General features: G+C 40.9%; 2 protein-coding genes across 5 annotated transcripts in view; one reads left to right on the top strand and one right to left on the bottom strand.

The window, feature by feature from the left end:
- Window positions 1-3,801: 3,801 nt before the first annotated feature.
- prpsap2 (phosphoribosyl pyrophosphate synthetase-associated protein 2) lies at window positions 3,802-17,401 on the bottom strand. Its single transcript, XM_031726017.2, has 11 exons — window positions 17,259-17,401; window positions 14,761-14,921; window positions 13,428-13,480; window positions 9,403-9,469; window positions 9,139-9,311; window positions 8,882-8,997; window positions 7,906-7,961; window positions 7,555-7,703; window positions 7,392-7,462; window positions 5,278-5,424; window positions 3,802-5,204 (listed from the first exon to the last, which is right to left on the bottom strand). Exons 2-11 carry the CDS (start codon window positions 14,841-14,843, stop codon window positions 5,046-5,048), a joined length of 1,074 nt encoding a protein of 357 aa, XP_031581877.1. The 5' UTR covers window positions 14,844-14,921; window positions 17,259-17,401; the 3' UTR covers window positions 3,802-5,045.
- Window positions 17,402-22,070: 4,669 nt separating this feature from the next.
- The window catches only part of caskin1 (CASK interacting protein 1), a 114,446-nt gene continuing 110,934 nt past the window's right edge, over window positions 22,071-25,582 (top strand). For all 4 annotated transcript variants that reach the window (XM_039611170.1, XM_039611171.1, XM_039611169.1 and 1 more), the window contains exon 1: window positions 22,071-22,889. In XM_039611170.1, the coding sequence (XP_039467104.1) occupies window positions 22,796-22,889 (94 nt within the window). In that variant the 5' untranslated portion in view covers window positions 22,071-22,795. The remainder of the gene's footprint in view (window positions 22,890-25,582) is intronic.

Genomic DNA, 25,582 nt, shown 5'->3' with positions numbered 1-25,582 from the left:
AGCTGTTTTACCTCAGAGTCTGAAAAGTGAAGCCAACATGTTGAAACCCCTTAAACATGCATTTTTTTTGTAATGGCCAGCAGAATGGTTGCAGTCTGTGGAGAAAATGATCATGAGTATTTTGTTTTTAAATACCTTAGTAAACACTTTGCTAAAAACTTTCAGTTGCTAATTTTACATCTAGTTTAATACAATGTGGTTTTTATGTTGTAGAATTATGGTTCCCAAGCAAAGTAGACAAAGCAGGAAAAGCCTATTGAATGGTTGCAAACAGTGTAACTTCCTCATGAAGAAGCTTCTTGGATGAGCCCCAACTAACCCTGCAGATACTCATCAATGTTGCTAGCACTACAAAAGAGGAGTGATCATAAAGGGGGTGATGTTTTTGAGAATCAAGGCAATTCAAATGCAACTTTTCAATCAGCACGACAAACATCACCAAACACACATTTTTTGTGTGCAGTTTGTGACTGTGATGCTAGCTAAAGGTCCAGCTACTCTATTTCAGAGGGAGAGAAAAGGAGGGCTGACTTCGCTCAGAGATGGAGAAAGAAAGAGGACAGAGGAAGAAGAGAGGTTAGATTTAAGTAGGGATGGGTATCGTTTAGGTTTTATCCGATACCGGTGCCAAACCGGTACTTTTGAAACGGTGCCGGTGCTCAAACCGGTGCTTAAAGAATGGAGAACACAAAATTGGTCCAAAAACCTCTCATGTTCAGCTGGTTTTTTTTGTAAAAAGATAACAATGTTAGCCTTTTCTGCAGCTATAGGGCATATATGGTATCACTCTTGGCTGGAAGCAGTGCTTAAACAATGGAAAAAACACAAACTTTGTCCAAAAACCTCTCATGTTTAACGTCTTGATGCATTCTCAATCATCCAGGAAAGTAAATCTCCAAAAGTTGAATCTGTTCATCTGGACGTAGCGTTTTGTGGGAGAAACGTTTCGTCACTCATCCAAGTGACTTCTTCAGTCTCAGCTGACTGCATAATTATGATTAAGGAACTGACCTCACAGCCCATTGTTCCTTCAGTGGGCTGGTTTCAGTCATTATGCAAATGTACTGTTTATAAGGTTTGGGGAAACCTGCAGTCAGCTGAGACTGAAGAAGTCACTTGGATGAGTGACGAAACGTTTCTCCCACAAAACGCTACGTCCAGATGAACAGATTCAACTTTTGGAGACTCTCATGTTTAACTGTTTTTTTTGTAAAAAGATAACAATGTTAGCCTTTTCTGCAGCTATAGGGCATATATGGTATCACTTTTGGCTGGAAGCAGTGCTTAAACAATGGAAAAAACACAAACTTTGTCCAAAAACCTCTCATGTTTAACTGTTTTCCACTTTTTCTTTGGTCATTTTAGCCTTTTTGGCCAGGGTGAAGGGAGTATCTGCCATCAAACAAGAAGACAGCCGCATGTAACTACGACCAGTGTTGCCAACTCCTCAGTAAGGAAAATCGCTATTGGTTGTCCTAAAAGTCGCTAGAAGTCGCTAAATGACGTCATCACCTAATTTGCATAATTGGTCATGCTAATATAATTGTAACTTATGTTGTTGGAGAGAGAAATAACACCGTGGAAGAGACATAAAGTGAGTAAAAAACGTCCTAAATGCATTTAGTTTATTTAGAACTACAAATTAAATTTCTTTTAGCAATTATTGTTTTTTTTAATGTCACAATTCCAACCCTGCTCCTTTACCCGGGCTTGGACTGGCAAAAGTGATCCGAAATAGGCACTCTGGTGGAGTTACTTTGTGTGTGTGTGTTTATAAGTAGTTTTAAACCTTGTGATCCACAAAACAGCATAAGAGTAAAAGAAGAACTGACTGTTACAGCACCCGCTGCTTGTTGAGAGTAAAAGCGATACGCGCTTTCACGTCTTTTTTAGCGACTTTTTAAAGAAAAAAAGTCGCTAGGGGGTCTGAAAATTCGCTAAATATAGCGACAAAGTCGCTAAGTTGGCAACACTGACTACGACGGTGTTTGCTAGTTCACCTTACATGCATTAATGTAATAATGTGGTTAGCCTACTCAACGTAAATTACACACGAACAACATGAAGCTACTCACGCAGAGGAGAACGGCTGCTGCTGCCATCATCATCCGTCATCATTTCTGCTACGCTGACAGGGCTAGGGGCCAGGACTCTACTCTTCGGGTTTTTGGGGGATGTTGCTAACTCCGGGTCCGATAACAGGCACCACACCCGCAGTAGATGTGCACGGTGTGACGGCTCGCAGCAAGCTATCAAACACGGCGCATTTCTCGGCTTTAAAAAAAAAAAAAACGCTATGCGTCGCCAGGTGTTTCATCAGATTTGAGGTGTTACGTCCTAGTATCACAGTATCAGCTTAAAGCACTTGTTGCAGGCTGCTGAGTTTGCACCTTTTGCTGTGAAGTACAGCCAGACTTTTGATCGCTTCGTCTTGGGCATTTTTAGTCTGTAGCTCTGCTCTAAAAGAACGTATGTACCTGGCCCCGCCTACTATCCTCGGAAACGTAAAATGATTGGCTAGAATTGGCTCAGGAAAAAAAAAGCGCCGAAATAAAGCACCGAAATGTGCGCTGCTTTTCGGTCTGGTTACTACCGTTTATGTCAGATGGCACCGGTACCCATCCCTAGATTTAAGGACTGTTCAGTGGAAATTTAAAGCTTACATGTAAGTCCTCATGTTTTTAAATCAGATATTGGGTCTGAACGTGACATATTGTCAAACTGGAGCAAATCAAACTGAGGTAGACTAACTATTTAAAGGTAACATGAAAATCCTCTGCAGGTTAGTGCAGAATAAAGAGGTTACTTTCCTGTACTGTGATGGATTTAAAGTAAAGAACAGTGTGTGTGACTGGTGCACAGTGGCTGTGGTTTCATGGTCTGAGTGAGGTTACATCAAATGTAAGTGAAGTTAAGCTGATGATACTGACCAACGTTATTCTGTCTAATATAAAAACAGCATAAACAGCGTACCATCAGCATAGAGGACGGAAATCAGCCAGGACGCCATCTGCTGACATCTTGTTCATTTCAGTTGTGTAAATACACAAAGAGCAGTGAACCTCAGAGCAGTAGTAACCCAAATCAGCTGATTACAGCTTGTACATTAGCTTGTACCTGCTGAATCCACTTTGACCTCTTCCCTACTTATTTCCTGTTCAAAGACAGTCACGTCTACGATGTAGACATCAGAGCGATTTTCCATTTTTCTGCTCATGCTCGACTTAACTCATTCAAGCTGAGTACCTTTATTAGAATTAAAATTTTGAGTGATATAAAGTTTGCTTTCCTATCCACTAATATTATTTTATTATTACATTAATACAGCACAAGGTTCAGCTAGCTTTGCACAGAAATAGCTGGTAGAAAGTCCTCCAAAGAGCCGCTTTGGGGACATTTCAGAGCCCGAACCTTTTCACTTTTACTTGGTTGAATCAGTACTTCAGCTTTTACTGGACTATTTTTAACACTAGTATCTGTACTTCTACTTAAGTACAGAATGTCTGTACTTTTGCCACCTTTGTACCAAAGTCAGTTCTTCATCTTTACTAAACATTCAAAGTATTTAAAGTTCACAGTATCGTACAAACCGATGGGTGACATTATCAATATTCCTTTAAATACAGTACATGATTACATTAAACAGATATTTCAATAATATGTCTGGACTCATCCAGTCCACTTCGATAAAACCGAGTAATGATATTAAGAGTAATATTACTACATTAATATGGAAACAGCATTTCATGCTTTCAAGCAAACATGGTCCCAGTTATGAAGCTACAAACCACCACAGCAGAAGACATTTTCCTTTCATAGGTTCTCTTTATTCATATTAAATCCAGAAAATAAATACAAAACATTTCGGGAGCATCTGATAAAGTGACAAAGACCCGCTTCAGTCAAGGTTTGCTAGTCAGAAAAATGTACTTTTCCTGTTTTAGCCACAGTTTGGAGCTTTATTTAAACTTGGACAATGTGTTGAAGCAAACTTCATCAGTCTCCTTCACAGGGATCTAACAATGGAAGATTTCCAGTTTATTAAGAACAACCTCAAACTTCTAACCAGAGACTGACTGTACTTTAAATCTGGAACTGGAGCGTCAGTTTTAACCATCTAGAGCCCTCCTCAGCCTGGGAGTGTTTATTTGTGACACGAAAAAATATTCAACACTAAGTATTGAGATGATGGCACATTTATATGGATGACTTACAGGTAAACTGTCATTAAATGGAACATCCAATTATCAAGATCCAAAGACTTCCTGTTAAACCCAGCTCAACATTAGCATTTAGTAGATTTGACACCAGATTAACATCTAAACACTATGGCATCCACTCAGACGTATGGCTGCTGGGACGAGTCGAAATGAGCTGTGTTAGTTGCACATTCGGACACCACAGAAATAATCAAACACAGATTTGGATTTGAACATGCACAACATGTGGTCGTTAGCTGTGAAGCTGTATATTCCAGAGTTGCTAACGAGGGCGAGGTGTAAAAGAGCAGCGAAGGCCTGTGTGTTGTGTCCTGTGGAAGGCACTGACATTATCAGTACAATCTCCTTTACTAATAACATCAGACACATTCAGCGCTAACAAATGAGTACTAACATGAGCTGATTTAACCTCGACATCATTTCTATGGGGGAAAAGATACAAGACAGGGTTAACTACAAAAGTACTGAGGCGTGTGGAGCGCAGCCACTGGAGAGCTCGGCAGTAATCCCTTAATGTCCACTGAGGACACTAATCAGAGTGTGTGTGTGTTTGGTCAAAGCTATGAACAAGACTAGGTGTGCTTAGATATGTATGTATGTATGTATGTATGTATGTATGAGAGTGTGTGTTGAGTCACCACATCCTTCAGCTGCAATCAAAGGACAGGTTAGCATTCATATTCGTATGTTATGATAGAGGTAGCACTTCAGTGTGCCGACTACGCTCATCATTCATCTCTATGTATCAGGAGAGGATTGAGAAGGCAAATGGTGTGTGTGTGTGTGTGTGTGTGTGTGTGTGTGTGTGAGTGAGACACAGGTTATTCAGTCATCCACTCCTATGTTGCGGAACAGATAGGACATGGACTCTCCGTTGTGGATGCGGCGGATAGCCTCTGACAGGATCATGCTGATGTCCACCGTCTTGATCTTCGGACACTGGAGCTTCTGGAGCTCGTGGGGAATCGTGTTGGTCACCACCACCTGGAGACAATGACAGACGTGAGGAGGAGGCGGCGGCGGCAATGCTGACGGAAGCATAAGAACGACAACTCACCTCATCGATGGCCGACTCCTCTATGAACCTGGGGGCCTCTGAGGAGAGGAGGCCGTGTGTCGCCATGACAAAAATCTTGTAGGCCCCTCTTTCCTTCAGCGTCTCCGCTGCTGCCACGAAGCTGTCCACGTCATCGATGATGTCATCCTGGGGACAAACGGGCATCGTTTTAAACGTGCTGAGGACAGTCCGCCACACCGAACCTTTTTTCAGTGTTCCTGATCCAGCTCAGTAATTTTGCTTAGCTTACCATCCTCTCTCAGTTCTTCCCATACGGATGGTGAACTTTTATTTTTATGTTAACATCATTGGTAATTTGTTCAGGACACTTACATTCAGTAAATCTTCTAGTGCTCCAATTAATGATCAGTTTTAGAATCAACTGATTTGCACACTCACACCCATCCAGAACTGCAGTTTACTGAAATATGACAAAGAAAAGAATCAAATTCTCACACTGAACGTTTTCCACCTTGGACGCCTACTGCAGGTAAAGCTTGTTTCTCTTTTCCGAACTGAGCGGTTTCTCTCATACTTCAGGCCTGCTTATAGAACAAAATGTCTGAGTCTGCGTCAGAAGTTAGCGACTACGGAGCTTACTGGGCCAGATCTGTACTATACCAAGGTTTCAGAACACAGAGGTCGCCAACGTGGGATTATTTTCCACATTACTCAAAACCATTGCTCCTTTTCTGACTGAGTGACAGTCGACCCACATTCAGACAGTTCAGGGCAAAAGATGCAGCGCTGTTGCCATCAGTGGAGCGTTCCTGCTAAACCCAAAGTTTTTGAACATATAAAAACTATGTAATGAGGTAAAAAGACAAATCCACATTTAGACGAGTTGAAATATTGCAGCTTTGTCACAAAATTTCCCTTCACACTGTGTCGTGAAAACACCTCAGCTGGGACTGTCCCACAGACTGTGGACTCTCTCCTGATGCCACCTTACTGACACTATGAGAACAGGTCGAGATGTACTGTCCAACTTCGACAGGACAATAATGAAAGGCTTGAAGAAAAGTAAGCAAAATCATAAGATTTAATGTTACGTTAAGAAAATATGTTACTGTAACAGCTGTGTCCAGCTATCTCCTCTTTGTCCTGCTAGTCTTTAGAGGCCAATTTTTGCAGATTACCAGTGTGACTCAATTCAACTTCATGTTTGTATGAAAGACCTGTGAGTGAGTGAGCTGGCACTCCAACAATCACAAATAGAAATATATTCTGTGAGGGAAACATGGAGGCTGTCCCACCTCTGCCCCGAGAGATCTAACCAACAGCCACACAAGGACAGGATCAGCATTGTGTGCTGCAGCACTGACGCATGCATGACAGTTTAAAACATACATATATATATAAATATGTAAGGAAAAAATGGAGGTAACTGTACTTGGCTAACTGTATTCATAGCATGAGTTATCAGGGTATTTGTTGAGTGCTGGTAAACAGAGACACAGATTAAAAGTAGCCATTAGTGAAGCTGTATAATGTGTGTAACAGAGATCAACTTAAACTTTACTTTAGGGCAAAGTCACCATTCAAGTGTGTTTGAGTGTGTTTTCTAATCACTTTTGACTAATAAATCTATAAGTGACACACTTTCATACTAACTACTGCACTACAAAGACGACTCCTGAGTGGCTAGACTCGTTGTCTCAGTTCCCGCTCCCCCTTTATGAAAACAAGATGGCTTTACTGCTAATGGTAACGCTGTGCTTACATCTCCTAATGCTGGTTCACCTCAAAAAGGATTCAGTGAGGGTGGATTTCATTTTGAAGTAATTAAAGGATATTGACTTTTTTCCTCACAACAGTTCATGCTGATCATGTTCGTGTTTGTTTGGGGCTTTTTTTTTATTCTCTGTTAATTAATTGCAGGGAGCAGCCACCACGAGTTGTCAGGAAGCTCACAGCTACATCTTCTCAGCAAACTATTAACTTTCACTGTTACTGTGAACTCATTATGGCTGCAGTTACCGCTGACCGACTTCTCAAAGTGTTGGCTCAGTTTACTGCAGCCACTTTCACTCACACGCATTTTCAAGTGGGTAGAATTGAGATATTTTCTACATTGACACCCCAAAATTCGGAAACTGTGCGTCGTCTCTCACCACTATGATGGCGATGCGTCCTCCGACGTCTCCTACCACAGTGATGGGGGGCTTCTCTTTAGGGATCAACACTGGAAAGGAACACAGACAGTGAGTCCTGCTGTGATTCATACGGGGTGCACAAAGTCCTGTGTGTGATGAGTTCTTTGCTAGTGTGCATTACATGGTATCTCCATGCTGGGGTGAATGGCTCCGGTGGTCTTGACGGTGGGTGGGGAATGTCGGCCGTCTACTTGGTCTGATTCGGCGTCCTGAGCTTCTCCGTGGATCACAGCGATACCCAGACGCAGCCGCTCTGCGAACGACTGAGCCCTGCGCACACAAAGTCAGCAGCGCTTCATAACTTACTCCAATACAAGATACACAGAAACCAGCCTGAACTTGTGTCCACACTGTGACAAAAATTAAAAAGCACTGCAAAAAGAAAGTGAGTGAGGCATCAACCTGGCCTCATCAGGAATGTTAACACAGATAAAGGTGACTTCGTAAATACAGACGAGAGAAGACGAGCTACCTTTTGGCAGAAGCTGGCGACTTAGCAACAATCACAGCGTTTCGGTAGTCGGGGATCTGAGGGGGGTGAAGACACAACACTGGGGTCAGATTTACATACGGTTAAGCACACAATAGCTTATCCAATCAGAAACCAGCAACAAGCAAGAATGTCAAGCTTCTTTGTTTCTCTATGTGTTGAAGGGGAATTAATTACAATATATATTTATATCCAAGTGTTAGCAGGTTTGCCTGGATAGATAGTTTGGAAATCCTGCATTATTTAGCAGGTGTGTACTGCAGGTTACAGATTCCTAAATTTAAAATACATCCTAAATAATAATCCCAGTATAAAAATGGACAAATTGAAAACTGATCTGTTTAAAGAAAGTTCAAAACAAGTTTCTTTTTTTGTATAAAGTGACCTTTGTCCATGTGCTACTTCCAGCAGAAGTGATGCTGTTTCCTTCAGGTGTGATGGTGCTCTGCAATATTAGACTGGACCTGGTGGCTTTGGACCCTGTTCCCATTTACTAAACTGAGTTTTGTATGTAACAGCAGGCAGATAGCCCCTGACGTAAGCGAAATTGCCTTTCTTATATAAACACTGTAACTGCGGTGGATGCTAATGCTAAACGTGGTGCAAGTGTCAAAAAACGATGTCAGGAAAATACAGCTAATCCCTTCAGACTGGCTTTTGTTTACGAATGAAGTCAGTAAGGAAAACATATGGCCATGTTTTCCTTACTGACTTCATTTGTAAACAAAAGCCAGGGACACAGAAGCACAGAAGCCCCTCCCACCTGCTGTTCAAACTTTCTGTTTTTGAGTCAGCCAATCAGAAGTAAGCTTAAAGGGAGAGGAGCTAAAATGACACACAGATGATGAACTAATGTAGAAAAGTATCAAAAAAGTATCAAATTTTTTAAACTTGAGACTAGAAAATATAAAAATGACAAATGATGTGTGTGTGTGTCATATCTGTATTGATAAACAACCTCTTCCTGGATATATTGCAGCAGAAACGGGGAGGCTCTCAAATTGTCCACTGGGATGTTGAAGAAGCCTTGAATCTCTTTCTGATGGAGGTCCATGGTGATCAGGTGGGTGAGGCCTACACAAACATGGTCATGTTAGCTTGTAACATGTCTGTGGTTTCTACAGATTATGCATTTGAAATACTACGATATGTGACATTGAATAGAAGTGTCCTGTCTTCTTCTTGAGTGCTTTAAAGGGATTCCCACAGACTCACCAGCTTTACACATCATTGAGGCAACAAGCTTGGACACGATGGAGCCCCTCTTCCTCATCTTACACTGCTTGCTGTAGGGGAAGTAGGGGAGGACGCCCGTGATGCTTTTGGCGCAGGACGTCCTGCATGCGTACACCATGATCAGCATCTCCATTATGGTGGTGTTCACGTCCCTGAAGTACAGAGAGACGAGCAGGGCGGGATTACGTGTGAGTGGCATGTTTCTGGGGAAACATCCAAATAAATATTTGTCTTCTCTCTTACTTTGACATCGTTTGGATGACAAAGACATCTTTGCCTCGCACCGACTCTTGGATCTGTACCCGCGTTTCTATGGAAACAAAAAGTGGATGTGAGAAGGAAGGGGAGAGAGAGAATGTGTGCGCACACAAACATACACGCCCCGTAACAAAGCCTACAAAAGCCTGTCAGCTTCATTACCACCACCACCTCCACCCTCACTGTCCTAAATCGTAGACAGTAGCATTCCAAAAATGTGCCTCCCACAGAAAAACAGATTAGAAAACAAAATACTTTCTATGCTGAGCCAAATGTCCAGCAAACACAAAGAGACGAAACGGGGAGAATCGTCCACCATCGCCAGTGTTTTTAGAGTTTGGTTACTCAAACAAGCTGAGCTGCACACAAATCAAACGAATCATGGCGTGGAATTTACATCTTACCACCTCGGCTGCTACGAAAAGCACGATTTCCCCTCCATTTCCCTGCCACACTAAATACTTTAACTTCTTCCACAATTGTGTGCCAACAGCTCCAAGCAGCAGCTACTCAAAAATAATACTTTGGAATCAATGAAACCACTGAAGCAGCAACTTCCTCTTCAAACCAGCAGCGATCATGAGGCATGAAGGACGTTTTACTTTTAACCAGAACAGTCGACCCTCTACTGACCATTAGGGGGGAAAAAGCATGTTTAACACACTTTTGCTTTAGTTCCAGACCTGAGAGCTACCCCCACCTTTTATATACAGACTGGGTCTGTTCCTGATGACCAACTGATCAGTCATTTTAAGAAGGAAAAAAAAGAGTAGTCGACTAATCTAAAAGTAAGAAAAACATTCTAAAGAGAGCACAAACTAATGGGAATGAGGTTAAAGGCTGGTCATAGAAATTCCTTTTACCTTCCATTCATTGTAGGAGCTGATGAGCCAGGGCAGCAACAATTCATGAGTCACATATATCCCTAATACAGACTAAGAAAGAAACAACCCCTCTGGACATGTTAAACCACTAAACCGTTAAATCTCCAGCCGTTACTGTTACTACAGTGTCAGTCGCAGGACATTTTAATATTAGCTGTACCGCCTGTTCATCCCGAACTGAGAAAAACTGGACTTAAATACTTTGAGTATAAATGGAACAAGCTACAATATTTTAAGGCTGTATTTGTCTGTCTGCAACTACTCGTGTTCTCTTAATTTGTTATGTATAAGGTGTCATTTTAATGTGTAGCAGTCCATCTCAATGTTTGTACTTTGTGTTTTAATTTAAAAACACACAGGTCTCAATGACACGATCAGGTAAAAAAATGCAACGCGTTTTAATATTAGATCAATATATTAGTGTAAATTGAGTAAATATGGTAATTTAAGACTGTGGAATTTGCATTTTTAATATGCCCATGATGCACAGTGGGCGTAGCTTGTTTCTTTTTCTTGTTTTTTATTTATCATTATTATTATTAGAAGAAGAAGAAACTAACATAGTAAAGTAGCTACAGATTGTTATTTACAAAGAAGCAATTATATCCTAATGCTGCACTAAAAAGCTTGTAAATGGGTTTTCCTGTGTTTTTTCTCTTCATTGTAAGATCACTACAGACATGCTGTACAGTAGCAGCATAGACCACTGCAGGTCATCGACAGCAGTAATGCCAACAGTACAGCCCTTTGCCCTCAGATATGCAATATATCTCCCTCCATAAATTCAACGCCATGCATTTATGGAGGGAGGTGCACAGGATGAGTGGTGTCACGTTCTAAACAGCCGTATTTCTCATTATGGTTCAACCCTTCTATCTGTGTTGGGAAAAACTGTTTACTGGAAACAATGGCTTACAAAGGGGAAACACAGTACAGGTGATTTATGTACAGAACTCATGGTTAGAACTAGAAGAAAATGTGTTCATAAGATGGTACACAGATTTTACTTTACTGCATCTAGGTTTCATAGAATGGGTCTACTTACCAATAATAATAAATACAACACATAGGACAGTGTCACCGAGACTATGCCTATTGGGGGACCAACAGTAATACCTAATATTTCAAAACACCAGAGTACAGTGATACAGGTACAAGACTGATTGCAATTCATGCTGAAAACAGTGTCATATGAACATATGCTGGCCAGGCTAAATACTGATACTGAAAACTCTCTCTTGCAACACAGGGACAACCTGATGCCATGAAGGAACGCAGATTCTCAGAAACACTTTTTTTTGTTTGTCACAGTTTTGGGTTTTTTCGTTCCCTCTGAGGACATATGTAAAAACATAAAGCATTTCTTTTTTGAAGCTTTTATATTATTATTTTGGTATGATAGGTGCTGACCGGGCTGCTGTATGTTGTAAGTTTTGTAATTCGTTTGTTTGTTATAAAAACAAAAAGGTTAAATGACATAAAAGTTGAAGCTTGGGGAATAACTTCAGTGATAGATTCAGCTTTTCTTGCTGAGCTGACAACTTGACACAGGGCCACTTTCTTTATTGGTTAGTATTATTATTATTATTGTTACCTATTATTCTTTTTTATGTCTATTACTTTCTGATCTCTTTCCTTCTGTCGTGTTTCTCTGCTGCTCTGAGCGATACATCTGTAATCGCTGATCTTTTGTTTCTCGTCTTTCGTGTCATTTTTCCTGCACTTTTCCTGCACAACAGTTTTTCTCATTTTTCTGCCTCTCTTCTTAACTGGGATGATGGTCCGAAACACTCAGAACCTTTTTATTTTGTTGTCAAATCCTCTGAATCCATTATCAAACCCATTCCCAAACACCAGTAATGAGAGAAACTGTTTCAGTGGTGAATAATGCGAAATGCTTCGCGTTCTACTGCTTAGAAACATTTAAAAATCAGCACAGTCATGGCCCAGTGCAAGCCCATTGGACAGTTGTGATTTTCTAAGAGGAAATTCATTTGTAACAGGAACAGACTCAGTTGAAACGGTGACCCTGTGCCTAGTTCTGCTGTCTTGAAAGGGGAAATAGAAGTGTTTCAGTTTTTGCTTTAGAAAAATACTCAAGCTCAAGGATGAATTTACGCCTACACTTCTGTGGCATTTTATTAAATGTAGGAGGAGAAAACTTGACAAATACAAGCAGAAACGCTTATATAGTATGTTCCATATAAATTTGTCACTTTTTAAGGGGAAAAAAAATATTTTTTCAAAAACCAAAATTGTGTGACTTGCAGCTGATTAAGGAAGTTTTTGTACAAGTTCTGTACAAAAATCAAAGAATTCTGTTGCTAAACGTGTGAGATATTAAATAGAGAATGGCAGTACTAACTCTTGGGTGGGTGAGAAGGATTGAATAATACTAATAAAAACATTTTTTTAAGTCACGACACTACATATCATACACTTTGCAACAGACTTCAAAGAACTCAAAGAACATGAAGCTTTAACTTTCAAGTTAAGGTAACATTTAACAATTAACCTGATGACAAACACAGTGAGACTCTACTAGAAATCATTTATCAGTTTGCAATTTACACCATCTCGTCTGCTTTAGTTTGGATGAGGTTTTTGTGATGGAGCCAAGACGGCACCAAAAGGCTGAAAGCTTCATGTATTTGGAATTACAGCTGCAACTAACAGCACTCCCCATAACTTATTACTCTGCCATATATTTTTATTTAGGTTATTGTTGTCCATCACAAAATGTCCACTGCCCATTTTTATTTGGGTCATGTAAATGTCAAAAGCCCAGAGAGATTTTAGCTTGAAAATGACATTTTTTCCAAAACAGTTGCAGATATAATTTTTGTTAATCGACAAAGCACTCAACTACATATAATATTCTTTTTTATGCAGATGATACAATAGTTTACAACTCTTCTATGACTCCATGTATCACCTTGTACTCTGCCTTTAAAGAGTTTTTCATTGGAACCTCATTATCAGCATTCATTATTCCCAGACCTATTTCCACCTACAATATTTTCATTTTAGCTTTTTTCTAGCTGCTACAGCAAACTTTAAACTAGGAAGACACAAAATTATTGTTTTTTAAAGAATCTTGCAAGATGTATTATTATATGAGCTTACCTCTGTTAGCTTCCTGGTACACCTGCACCTTGCCAAGCTCCACCCCTAAACGCCTGAGAAAGAAAATGACAAAACAAGAGTAATTAAGTTTGTTTAAACTTGAAACAAAAAAGGCATTTAAAAAAAACACAACCAAATATATGTATAACATTAAAAATGTACTATTGATTTGGAAATGTAATGAAAAGCAGTGTTTACATCCTCTCTCATGCACAGTGAGCTATTTAGTGTCCACTGAACCAAGCCAAACACTGTTTGTTCTATAAACACATGCAGACTCAAATGTTCGTGTGCAGTCGAGGTTTGGACTGTGTGCATTTAAAGTAAGTTTGGAGTTTAGGAATGTTCGGTTTACACATAACATGATGAAACACTAACAAAGCAACCACACATGTTCTGTTAAAATGAGGCTACACATCCTTTATCCATTATTATTTTAGCGCTGCAGAAAGCTGTCTTTTGAGTCTTTCATCTCCCTTTTAATTATAAAACTTTTCCTTTTTTAAAGGCTTATGCAACGATGGGAGTTAAATGTATTTGATGAGCTGGTGACAGGGAAGGTGGGCAGGACAATCATCCTGTTGTTTTGGATAGGTGGCTAAGAACAGAAAAGACTGCACAGAAGTACTGCACATGTAGACTCAGGCTATCAATAAACACACATGTTAAAAAGAAGAAGAATTTAAAGTTCCAGATGAATGTCAAAAATTAGAAATACAAGGTCATCCTTAATAATCATTTATTTTCACAGACAAAATACAGAATGATTCTTGACACTTTGGGACTCGTATATATCACAACACAATTTTTTTAACTGAAGATTCCTGGCAATTTATGCAGACTAGAAAACTGAACATGAACCTCATAAAGAACACACCTGAGTTAAAGAAAGAAACACAATGTGCCGACCTTGATCATTTTCACTGTTTAAACACGCACTGTGAGAGGGTAAGAGGGGCATGAATAATCTGATACCAAGCTGCAGGAAACTGTCATTGTGAAACCGTTACTGTTGTTAAGTGGTTACATTTTGCTGTGTAATGAATGAATGTCAAGAAGCGTAGCCACACTTTTGACTGCTGGATCTGCTCAGCCGTGTTGAAGCCTGCGGGGATGATTTAAACACAGCACATCCAAATTTAGCTTTGAGGAAGCAAGAGCAAAACATGTCTTCTTGACACATGTGCAGTACGTTCAAGAGTTTAAATGCCACTTTTTAACCATATGAGACAAAAGAAAGGAGACTGACTTTCTCCTGGAGGACGTGTATGGGCTTTGACTTTAAAATAATCCGTTTTGCTTTGCGTGTCTGAGTGCATGTCTAAGAACTTACTCTGCAATCCTCTTGCCGAGCTCACGGCTTGAGGGGTGCGAGTTGGCGGTGAAGATGACCAGGCCACCCTTGGTGTGGTTCATGTCTCTGGGGTCTTGGCCGCTGCTCTCCCCACACTCAGGCAGTGGATCCCTGGGCACCCACGCTGCACTGAGCCCTTCCTGTAACAAAAGAGAAGGGCGGTTACTTCCTTTAAAAAAAAAGAAAAAAAAAAGTCCTCTAAAAAATGGAAGCAGGAAACAGATTTGGTTTAGTCCTTAAAGACGTACAGTCAAGATGCCACCTGTTAACCTAATGACTGCAACATCATTTAACACCTCAGTTTAAACCACTGATTATAAGCTTAACATGTAAACTCTTAATAAAATCTAGAAGGAAAATACAAATAAAAAATAAACAGAAAAAAATAATGGATTAACTCCTAGATTTAAAACTAAAACCAACAACGGTTAAATTAATCACAAAGGACCGTCGCTTTACTGATGTCAAGTCCAGGAACTGTTTTTTCTTCTAAATGGCTCAGTGGTGACTGCCAGACTTCCCTCTTTTTAAATGATCAGGAACAGTGCTTAGTTTCAATGCATAGCGATCACCACTCCCACAATTGCTGACGTTTGACACTCACTCTGCAAACTAATGTTCACGGATTGAAACAATTTTATGGTAACAGCAACCTCCACCAATGAGAGACAGCACTGTAGGGTTTGTGGTAGAATCCTGTTTTTTCCACGATATCATGAATAAAATGCATTTTTGTTCAAACAAAATTGGCTCTCACAAAGAATGGTGTGCTCCTGCAGAAAGCAGATACCACAGCTTCGCAATGCAAGCCCCGTTTACCCAGTCACACAAAGGTCCTTTTTCTATGCCCGTCTCACATGTGCACACATACTCACACTCCAGTAGATGCACTAGGAGCAACTCCGGGTTCAATATCTTGCCCAAGGACATTTTGACATGCAGACTGGAATAGAGACTGGTAGACAACAATCTGCTCTACCCTCTGAACCACGGCCGCCCCCCGAGTCGTTAGCCAATGAGCAAGTGCTTTCACAGTCAGACCCATACCGTCTGCTTGGTTTTTGTTGTTGTTTTACAACCAACACTCAACTCAAGAACAGGACTTCAGAAACCAGTGGCTGACATCACCGACGTTATGTCCATATTTTATACCAACTATGATCCAAATATATGTAACTCCTGCCAAGTTAAATCATTTCAATAAAAATATACCAAATATGTAAATGTACAGAGTCTAGAAGACTAACATTATGGGACAAAGTAACATTTAATGATTTCAAAATTCTGGTTCCCCAAAACACAATTATTAAAAAAGAAAAAAAAAGAAAAAGACCTAGTGTCACGCTCACTGGATAAAACAATCAATGGCAAACAGCCCAGGAGAATTTTTTTGAAATATGTGGCCAATGTGGTGGCTGCGGCAGCATTTAGGACAGTATATGGTAACCATGCAGTTTTTTGTGTGGATTTTGAATTGATTTAAATTTGAGTATGAGATTATCACGTGTGGAACTGGATCAGGTGGTTTGTTTTTCATTTTATTTGCTTGTCTTTGTTTATGTTAAAATATAATAAATCTATTTTCTTTTTAAGGTAAGAATTAAAACAATAATAATTCCTATCATTTTACTGGCAGACGCTTCAGAAATATTAGGCAATCATAAAAAAGGGAATAAGCTTTTATTATGAGGGGGCATCACTATCCAAATCTACTGAAATGCCACTTTTAGCTTCAAAATTCATACTTCTTTTCACAGTGCCTTACACGTCTGTTCTGCTGAATTAAAATATTTGCATATGTATTAGAAACAAAAAATGCCATAGTTTGGAGTATATGCAGCAGGAAAGGCTTTTAAATAGATCTGCTTGTGCATGCATATTACAACTGTAGAACAATAGAGAAAGCAAAAGACTGGGAAACAATGAAGTGTCATTAGAAACCCAAATGTATGCGACCTTTCTATTAAAGATTTATTTAAAGACAAAATACTGTTTTGAGAGGTGCACGACGTTTAATCAGGTACCTCTATAGCATGTAATAGGTGGTATAAACGGTATAAACAGTCACGACATTAGCTTCCTCGTGTGGCTAAGCTAGTCGGATTTCACAGTGCATGATGCCATTTGTTATTCGGGAATTAATACGTTAAGAAGTCAAGCTGCGTGGTGAAACTGTGTCTGCCATGACTATTATACACAAGAAAGTAGAGGAATAATAGCCAATTCAACCCCAGCTACTACCAAAATGTATAGCTGTAACATCATGATCTAGCTTTAGGCTAGCCTGTGTTACCATAAGTACTAACGCGATAGCTCAACACAAATAATCTTGGCAAGCCAAAGCTCCTGAACGCGCGAGTTGATTCTTCATGCGTCGGAAAGCAAGCCTGTCTGTACGGCAGGCAGAAAACACAACCGTATATATATATTTTTTTTAAAAATCCAATAAATGAAGCAAAACTAACATGACTCCTCACCAGCTTGTGTGTTAGATCCGGTTACAACCTGCAACCAACAGTATTTGATTGTACGAGCCTCCGTCGGGCTCTTTCCAACCTGTTCCCCTCACTCGAACAGACTGTGAGGTTCGGTTTTGACGGACGTATGACTCAACCAATCAAAGACTAGAAAATTCTAAAGGGTCGGCCTTAGGGTGCATTCAAGTACTCTGAAAAATATTATTTTAAAAACCCGTAGACAAGACTAGTTATTGGAGACAAGCGATTTTTTATCATTAGTCGCATTGATTGAGTTCCGACAATTACATTTAAAATGCTGAACGGACTACATTTTTCAGCGAGGTTTATTAATAGGTTGTATTTCTCCTTCATGTTAATTCGTTAAATCTTATTTCAAATTGCCAACAACTGAGGTTGGCTAATTTTCAGAATTTCCTGAAGATGTTGAACTCAACCTTTAATGCTATCATAGTGACACATGATTTTCAAAACACTGAGCAATGTCAATGGCTCAATGGTCACAAGTGTTTTAGAATGTGATTTGCCCCCCCCCTTTTTTTTAGGTCTTTATGATAACTATACACAGGTACAAATTACTGACGAAGTCCATATGCTCATTTATTTACTCATATATTAACCACTTTTTTCTACATAAAACTAGGTTTAAAATCACCAATGCTTTTATCCATCACAGATCTCTGGGAAACAATTGTTTTACCAAGGTGCAAAGACTACCCACTAAAGGCCGGAGGTGTGTGCTCTTGGACCGGCCACTTGAGGGCACTCTGTTTTTATGGAAGCTTCACACGAACACTCCCAGCTCCAGCACATGTTACATGAAGTGACTTTCAAGCTTTAAATAAACGTGATTTCATGATGTTAAAAAAGTCCTCCTGCTGCCTAATTACAATTACTACATTTCCCCCCTATAATTTAACCCTTATTCATGTGACCCAGACATGTAGATGAGTACAGACAAATCAAATGTAGTTTGAAGATATTTATTTCAGTGGAAAAAAATCTTTGCTAAACTCTTGTTTTTCTCCTTTTTTCTCTGCTCATTGTTGTGAATGTGAATTTCACTAAAGTGTAAAGTGAAAAGTGTCAACGCGTGCTCAAAGATATAACAAGAAAGACAGCATCCACTTGTCTGTGAGACAAATGGCTCATGAGTGTCCAGTTCCCTCCTGCGTGTACATATATTGAAGCCACTTCTGAAAGCCTCTGCACTTAACAATAACAGGAGATATGCAAATAGAAACAGGGGGGAGGTGCTGCAGGTAAGCACTCTCTAAGTAAGCATCTATATAGCAGGCATTAGCATTAACACGCCTCTGGGGTAGTGGGGTTCTTTTGCATTGACAGAGGCATGTTTATAAATACTCTCCCGGTACCATACGGGCTACTCTTTAGAGTTCTTACATAACTCGCTGGATATGTGGAGGAGGAAGAGAGCAGCATCCAAGTACTGCTCACTGCCCACACACACACACACACACACACACACACACACACAATGGAGAAGAGAGTGAAATAAAAAAACGTGGAGGAGGGTGGAGAGGGAAAGAAAACATTAGATTTTGCAGTTGGAAGTCAGGGTCAAATTCTGCAATGTGTGTTCTCTAATTGTCTTCATGACCACAGCACATGCTGCATGTGCACGAGGTTCTAAGAGTACTTACAGGCAGTTATGATTGAAAAAGGGATTATCCCAAAGATCAACAATGATTTTTGGCAACAAAAGTTTTAACACAAACAGGCCTGATCTTATAGATTTCTTTTCATTAGTTTTGAAGGAGAAGCCTCTGATAGAAAGTAACAGTACAATTAGCCAAGTACTTTACTGAATTACAGCTTCCCTCTGCTTCTAATTTGTTCAAGTATTTCTATGTTTCTACTGCTTTGCATTTCAACACCACTGTATTTTGGATGACAACACCATTGTTTGAAGGTTATATGTGCGGCTAACAGACGTTGTTAAAGACAAAACTACCCAGCAGCATATTAATAATCAAAGTAACTCCCACCTATAACATCAAATTGATGTACTTCTTAATAAATCAAATGTTATGATAAATTAAACTTCATGCACTTGATTCTAGATAATTGAATTGTATGTCGACGCTAAATCATTTCAACTACACAAGTACAAGTACTACTTCTACTTAAAGGGTGTAAATACCCATTTCTGTACTTTGCAAAGCAGTTAGGCTGCTCAGTGCAAAGCCAATTTCATGTCACATTTCATATATTTGTATTAGGAAATAAGGAGCTGAAAAATTGAGCCCAGTGTTTTTGTTCACCGGATTTACTTCTCATCAAAGAATCTGAATTCCCGTGCCACCCCAGTGAAATCAGTACGTTCTAATCAATAAGTAATTTTTAATTTAATTTACAAGCTTCAGTGGTGTGGCACAGTTTTGGGTCGGTTAGCCTCAGAGCAAGACAATCATGTAGGCGTGAATGTGAGCATAAAAAGTTGACTTCCTCTTTGTGTTGACAGTCTATCCAGGGTGTAACCTGCCTCCTGCCCCATGACAGCTCAGACAGGCTCCACCCCACGATGCTGATTTGGATAAACAGAAGAATATGAATGAATGAATGGATGGATGGATGGATGGATGGATGGAAGATCCTGTAAGCTATGCTAAGCTAAACTAACTAGCTGGAGGTAGTAAAATCATATTTGTAGTATTTGAGCTAATGCTCATAATGACAATGTTGATAAACATGCCAATGGTTAGTAGATTTAATTTTTACAATCTTACTCCTGCTTTTAACATGTAATCATTGTTTAAAAAGCATCAGTGTGAGACACTCTTATGGCTTTGTAGTAAAAATAAAATTGCTTTGATGGCTTTTCTGAAATTCTTTCAGCTATGAGATATTTAAGAAAGTATTTTCTATATTAAAAGTAGAGGTGGGTTTGTGTGAATATCTTCTAGCTATCCTTGTCATTTATTGGTCACTTGGTCTGCCACTTGTCCCAAACTTTGGTCCCCTTTTGTTGGCATTCCTACAAAAATGTCGGGAAGTTCATCCAAGGTTGGCCTCAGCCCACTGAATTCACTAAATTAAGCAATATCTTCTTACTCTGTGTGTGTGTGTGTGTGTGTGTGTGTGTGTGTGTGTGTGTGTGTGTGTGTGTGTGTGTTTAAGAAATTATGTAAGATACCCATGTGACTTGACAAATTCAGACTGTGAAGCCCCACATAGCACCAGATTATTGTCCAGATTTTTGCACTGAACAAGGACAGTGGGTTTTGTCTTTGATGAGATCATTATGGGAGGAGCTCTGCAATGAGCAGTAATGCCAAACATCAGTTGGATTTGTGGTTTTGGTGCTGATTACAAATTTCTAGCATTTTAGCATTTGGTTAATATTACTCTTGGCATTATAGCTGAAAGCATGTGTATGTATTTTCCTCTAAGTTTAAATAGTTGTTCATAAGGTCAAAAACAAAACACATAAAAGTATGTTTATATATATTAATAACATTAAAAAACATCTGAATTAAAAGACTTGAGCAGTGTGTGACATAGTTAACTATCGATATTTACACAATGATTAAAAATATTAATGGAAAAAAATAAAGGTGAAAATGAAATGTTGGCCAAACAGCTGGTTAAACATATTACATTCAGAGATTCTCATAGATGCTAATCTGAAAGTGCTGCTGAGCTGAGCACCTGCTCAACTTGCCTGTTTTAGTCATGATACATGGTCAGAGCTGCCATCCCCTCTCCATCATCATCACAGCTCTCCTTGCTAATGTACTAAAGGAGTTATTAATAACTTTTTCACACTCCATCTTCTCTGAACCACACATAGTGGTTAGCAAGAGGAACCTTATCTCTTATGATGATAAATCACAGAAGCTTGTTTGCCTGCTAATGTTAGCTGTGCTTACACACAAAGTGCAGACTGTAACTCATCTCAGAGCAGTGAAAGTAGAGACAGCAGCAACTTGCGTCACAAGCTGGTCTCCCATCAGTTTACCATGAAAGAGCAGTTGCTTATTCACAATGTGCAAACCACCAGAAAAAAGTGGCTAGCTTCTCAGCTTGATCAGCTCAAGTCACTGGTAACGGGAAACGGACATGCAGGTAAAATGGAGACAACTTAAGTTTCCTATGAGCACAAAACAAGTGGCGCTTTCAGCAACAATAACTCACTGCAGCCACAAGATGGCAGAAAGGTAATCAGCTTGGAGCTTTATGACACCTATGTCTATTTTTGGATTTGACAAGGTAAGCACTGCTTGCCTTGCTTGCCCTGATGGAATGCCATTAGTATATGGAGCTATATGGGTGGGGGTTTTAATTTCCTCAAAAATTGTTTTATTTAACACAATATAGTGGGGTACATGAACTTAGAAGATAAAAACAAAGTGCTGATCCTAGTAGTACCTGGCAATACCAATGCCAAGTTTATTATGGATACTTGCCTTGCCTGGAGGCCTTGAATATCTATCTAAAATAGAATGTAAGTTTTAATACAAATCTGAAATAGTTTGTGTCGTGTATCTTTGAATTATCTTTGAACTCTTAGGCTAGAATGCAGGTGTGTAGTCTGATAAAATTTCATCGAGCCAATAAGCAGAAAGGAGTGGCACACCTCCACTCTCTCTGTGTCTTCCTCAATAAATCTCTGCAGCTCTGCCACAGAAACAGGGCCAGAGAGAGAGATGCGAGAGAGAGAGAGAGAGACGAGAAGGAGGCGGGAGAGCACCGCGCTCCTGGTCCGCCCCCAACTTTCAGCACGAGCCATTTAGCAGTGCGAGCTGGCCCAGCTGTAGAGCGCGCGGGCACGTGCCCCCCTTCACTACCTCTGCACACCCCTACCCACCCACCCCACTCGGAGAAAATCATTACCAAATAGAGAGCGCGAGCGCACGCGGAGCTGTGGCTGCAGCCGCGTCACCGCTGGGCTGCGTTTACGACGCAAAGCACACGAGCGGCACATCCTCGGCAGATACGAACAGCGCGCGCACCCGCCTTCAAACGCACAACCATTTACGCGCAGTGTGTCTGAGCCTGCGAGGGTTCTCCGTTTGACTCCTTCCTCCCAGTGACCGTCGGTTAATCGTTTATTATCGAGGGTAGCTGCAGCGGGGGTGACACCGAGCAGCCTCCGGCCGGTGAGGCGAATCCTGGAGCCCCCACCACTCATCCGCTCCGTCAAAATACGACGCACGCGACGCCGCCGCGCGGTTGCTGGGATCTCGAACGGCCCGGTAGCCTCCGGTCCCGTCTCCATTCAGTAGCGCTGCACGTACCCGTGGGAGAACCCGAGAGCATCCCTCCATCCCACCCAGCCTATCCCCACCCCCCTCCCCTCTTTCTCTCCCCCCCTTTCTCTCTCGCTTTCAGCCCCTCTGGACCTGTGCTATGCCGGAGCTCTAGGGGAGAGAGGAGGGGGGTCTCATCAAGCCAGGGACCTGGGGGGGGTGGGAGGAAGGAGGCTTTTCGTGGCCGGGGTGTAGACGTACCCTCCGCGTGGCGAGGCGCCTCTGTATCGGAGGATGCTGGAATAGAGCGGCCGAGCGCGGAAGATGGGAAAGGACCAGGAACTGCTGCAGGCGGTGAAGACCGAGGACCTGCTCACCGTGCAGAAGCTGCTGCAGAGGCCCCGGCCAGGGAAAGCAAGTAAGACAGTCGGTTCTCTCCCACTGCAGAGATGAGAACACAGCTGTGGATTTCTGTTGAAACCCTCCCCTATAGATGCCCGTGTTGAGCCATGGGCAAAAGCTTTCTCTCACATATGAGCTGTTCACCGCTGAGGTGATGGTGATGTGTGAAGGCTGCATGTATGAGTCTTCTGGGAGAGAGGGGTTTGCATGCATCGGGGTGTATCAGAGAAGATTAGTGGTGTGATTGGAGAGTGACAGCGCATCTTCAAACCCCTGACTCGGTACACTGCAGCACAGAGAGAGGGAGGGAACACAGCGAGAAGGAGACAGAGTGGAGTGTGTTTTTGGATCTGTGTGTGACCCTGGCTCTCCAGTGACATGATACTGGTGGCCGTGTGATTGTTAAGGTTTCAACATCACAGTCACTGTGACACGCCACAGACATACACGACTCCCAGTGTTCTTCTTTTATCCTGCATACTGCAAGGCTCGCTTCACGACTGCTCCTCTAATTGTTTTTTTCTCCTTCAGGCAGTGTAGCACTACAACATCCAACAATGTTTCACTTGCACAGCCCACTCTAATGTGTGGGCAATACAGAGAGAGCTGCAGATAGATCATTCTGTAGAGGCTGGCGGTGGCTTGCTGATACTTCCACTGATATATAACTGGCTGGTCCAGTTATGAGCAGACAGCGAGGGGTACCGTACAGGCCGAGCTGCAGGAGTTAGAATTTCTGCAGATTGGTTTGGGATGTTTTAAGCACAAAGGCATAACAAGTAATTCAGCTATAACTGTTGTAATTATTTTTATAAAAGCTAGTTGACACGAAGCCTATTATCCAATTACTATAATTGTTCTGCTTGGGCAGGTACGCAGCAGCATCTGAACTGGTGCTTACACTGGAAAGGCTCCAAACAGCAGGTGGGCCTCATTTGAATAAGAAGAGGCAATGCTAATGACAAATAATGATCCACATTTGAGCCTCACTGCAAGTGATGACTTTATGAATTCACTTGTCAGTCTGTTTATGTACTCAGTAACAGTAGAGCTTTATTGTACTTCTTGACCTCTGTGTATTTAAAATGACTGGTGTTGGCTAACATAGCGGCTGATTATTCTCTTCTTGAAGACGCAGCACATCCACTAAATATTGTGCTTACGGGCAACTAGATTAGTTGGAACTACGTCTTAAAATAATATCTAATCGGCCAATTACATGACAGAAAGTAAATGCATTTGTCATATTTAAAATCCTTCTCCTCACATACAAGGTCTTAAATAATCAGTCCCCATCTTATCTTAAATACCTCATAGTACCATATCACCCCATTAGAGCACTTCACTCTCAGACTGTGGGTTTAATTGTGGTTCCTAAGATATTCAAAGTAGAATGGGAGGCAGAGCCTTCAGCTTTCAGGCCCCTCTTCTGTGGAATCAACTTCCAGGTTTGACTCGGGAGTCAAACGCCCTTTCTATTTTTAAGATTAGGCTTAAAACTTTCATTTTTGATAAAGCATATAGTTAGGGCTGGATCAGATGACCCTGAATCCTCCCTTAGTTATGCTGCAGTAGATCTAGGCTACTGGGTGCTTCCCATGATGCATTGAGTTTTTCTTCTTCATTCACCTTTCTCATGATGTCTTTATACACTCCTCTGTTCATAGTGTCTCTTTTGTCCTGACTTCTTCCATTCACGTGGCAGATGGCCGCCCCTCCCTGAGCCTGGTTTTGTCAAAGGTTTCTTCCTGTTAAAGGGGAGTTTTTCCTTCCCACTGTCACCATGTGCTTGCTTTTAGAGGGTCGTCTGATTGTTGGGGTTTTCTATTGCTGTAGGGTCTTTACCGTACAATACAGATGGGTTTGAGGGGACTGTTGTTGTGATTTGGCTCTATATAAATATAAACTGAATAGAATTCATAAGGTTGTAACTTCTCATACCCCATTCTATCGTCTATTTTACTCTGTATGATACCATAAACTACAAAAAGAGCATTATATTGTACTTAAGAAGAAGTTATTCTAGCAACTGAAAACAGAAGCTCATCAGGAGGGTGTTTACTGGGATTAAAATCAAATAAGAAGCAGGACCATTTTCACCTTGAGTTCAATACAACTTCTTCTGGAAACCAGTTCAGTTGACCCTATTGGGCATGAAAAAGATCGCAGGTTTAAGATGCTTATCCTTCATTTTCAGACCTGAAAGCTCTTGCCTGTCTTTTTGTATTCTGTTTGTGGGTCAAGAGGACCCGCTGAAGTTCAAAGCAAGAAAAGGGAAAGAAAAGTCGATTTAGGGGAGCTAAACGTGTCGTGGCTCTCGGTGTCAGATGAGCTGATTTAACCTTTTTAGAAACTCTTGAGCTGTTGGGATTTTATGCACACAGAAAAAGGGATGGAGAAAGAAGATAGGTTTAAGTGAGAAGTGGTTCTCTGGGGGAAAAGGCCTCATTCGGTGACATAGAGAAGCATGACCAGATATGCATTCAGAAGAGCACAACATGTTAAAGCTTTGAAACAGGAACACTGGCAACCAACTGACTCAGCTAAAAACTGGTAACTACAGCTGCAGCTGGACAAAACTGGGCATAAAAAGTTCTCAGGACTCTTGATTTCTGCTGCAATATAGATACTTTACCATAAACAGCGTAAAGAATGAGAACCTTTCACGCTGTTGATGGTTTCTTAGTGTGGGGGATATTGTCTTGGCAC

This window comes from Oreochromis aureus, linkage group 4 (assembly GCF_013358895.1).
Source record: "Oreochromis aureus strain Israel breed Guangdong linkage group 4, ZZ_aureus, whole genome shotgun sequence".
Classification (NCBI taxonomy): domain Eukaryota; kingdom Metazoa; phylum Chordata; class Actinopteri; order Cichliformes; family Cichlidae; genus Oreochromis; species Oreochromis aureus.
Note: the sequence above shows the minus strand (reverse complement) of the source record. Positions and strands in the feature narration are given on the sequence as shown.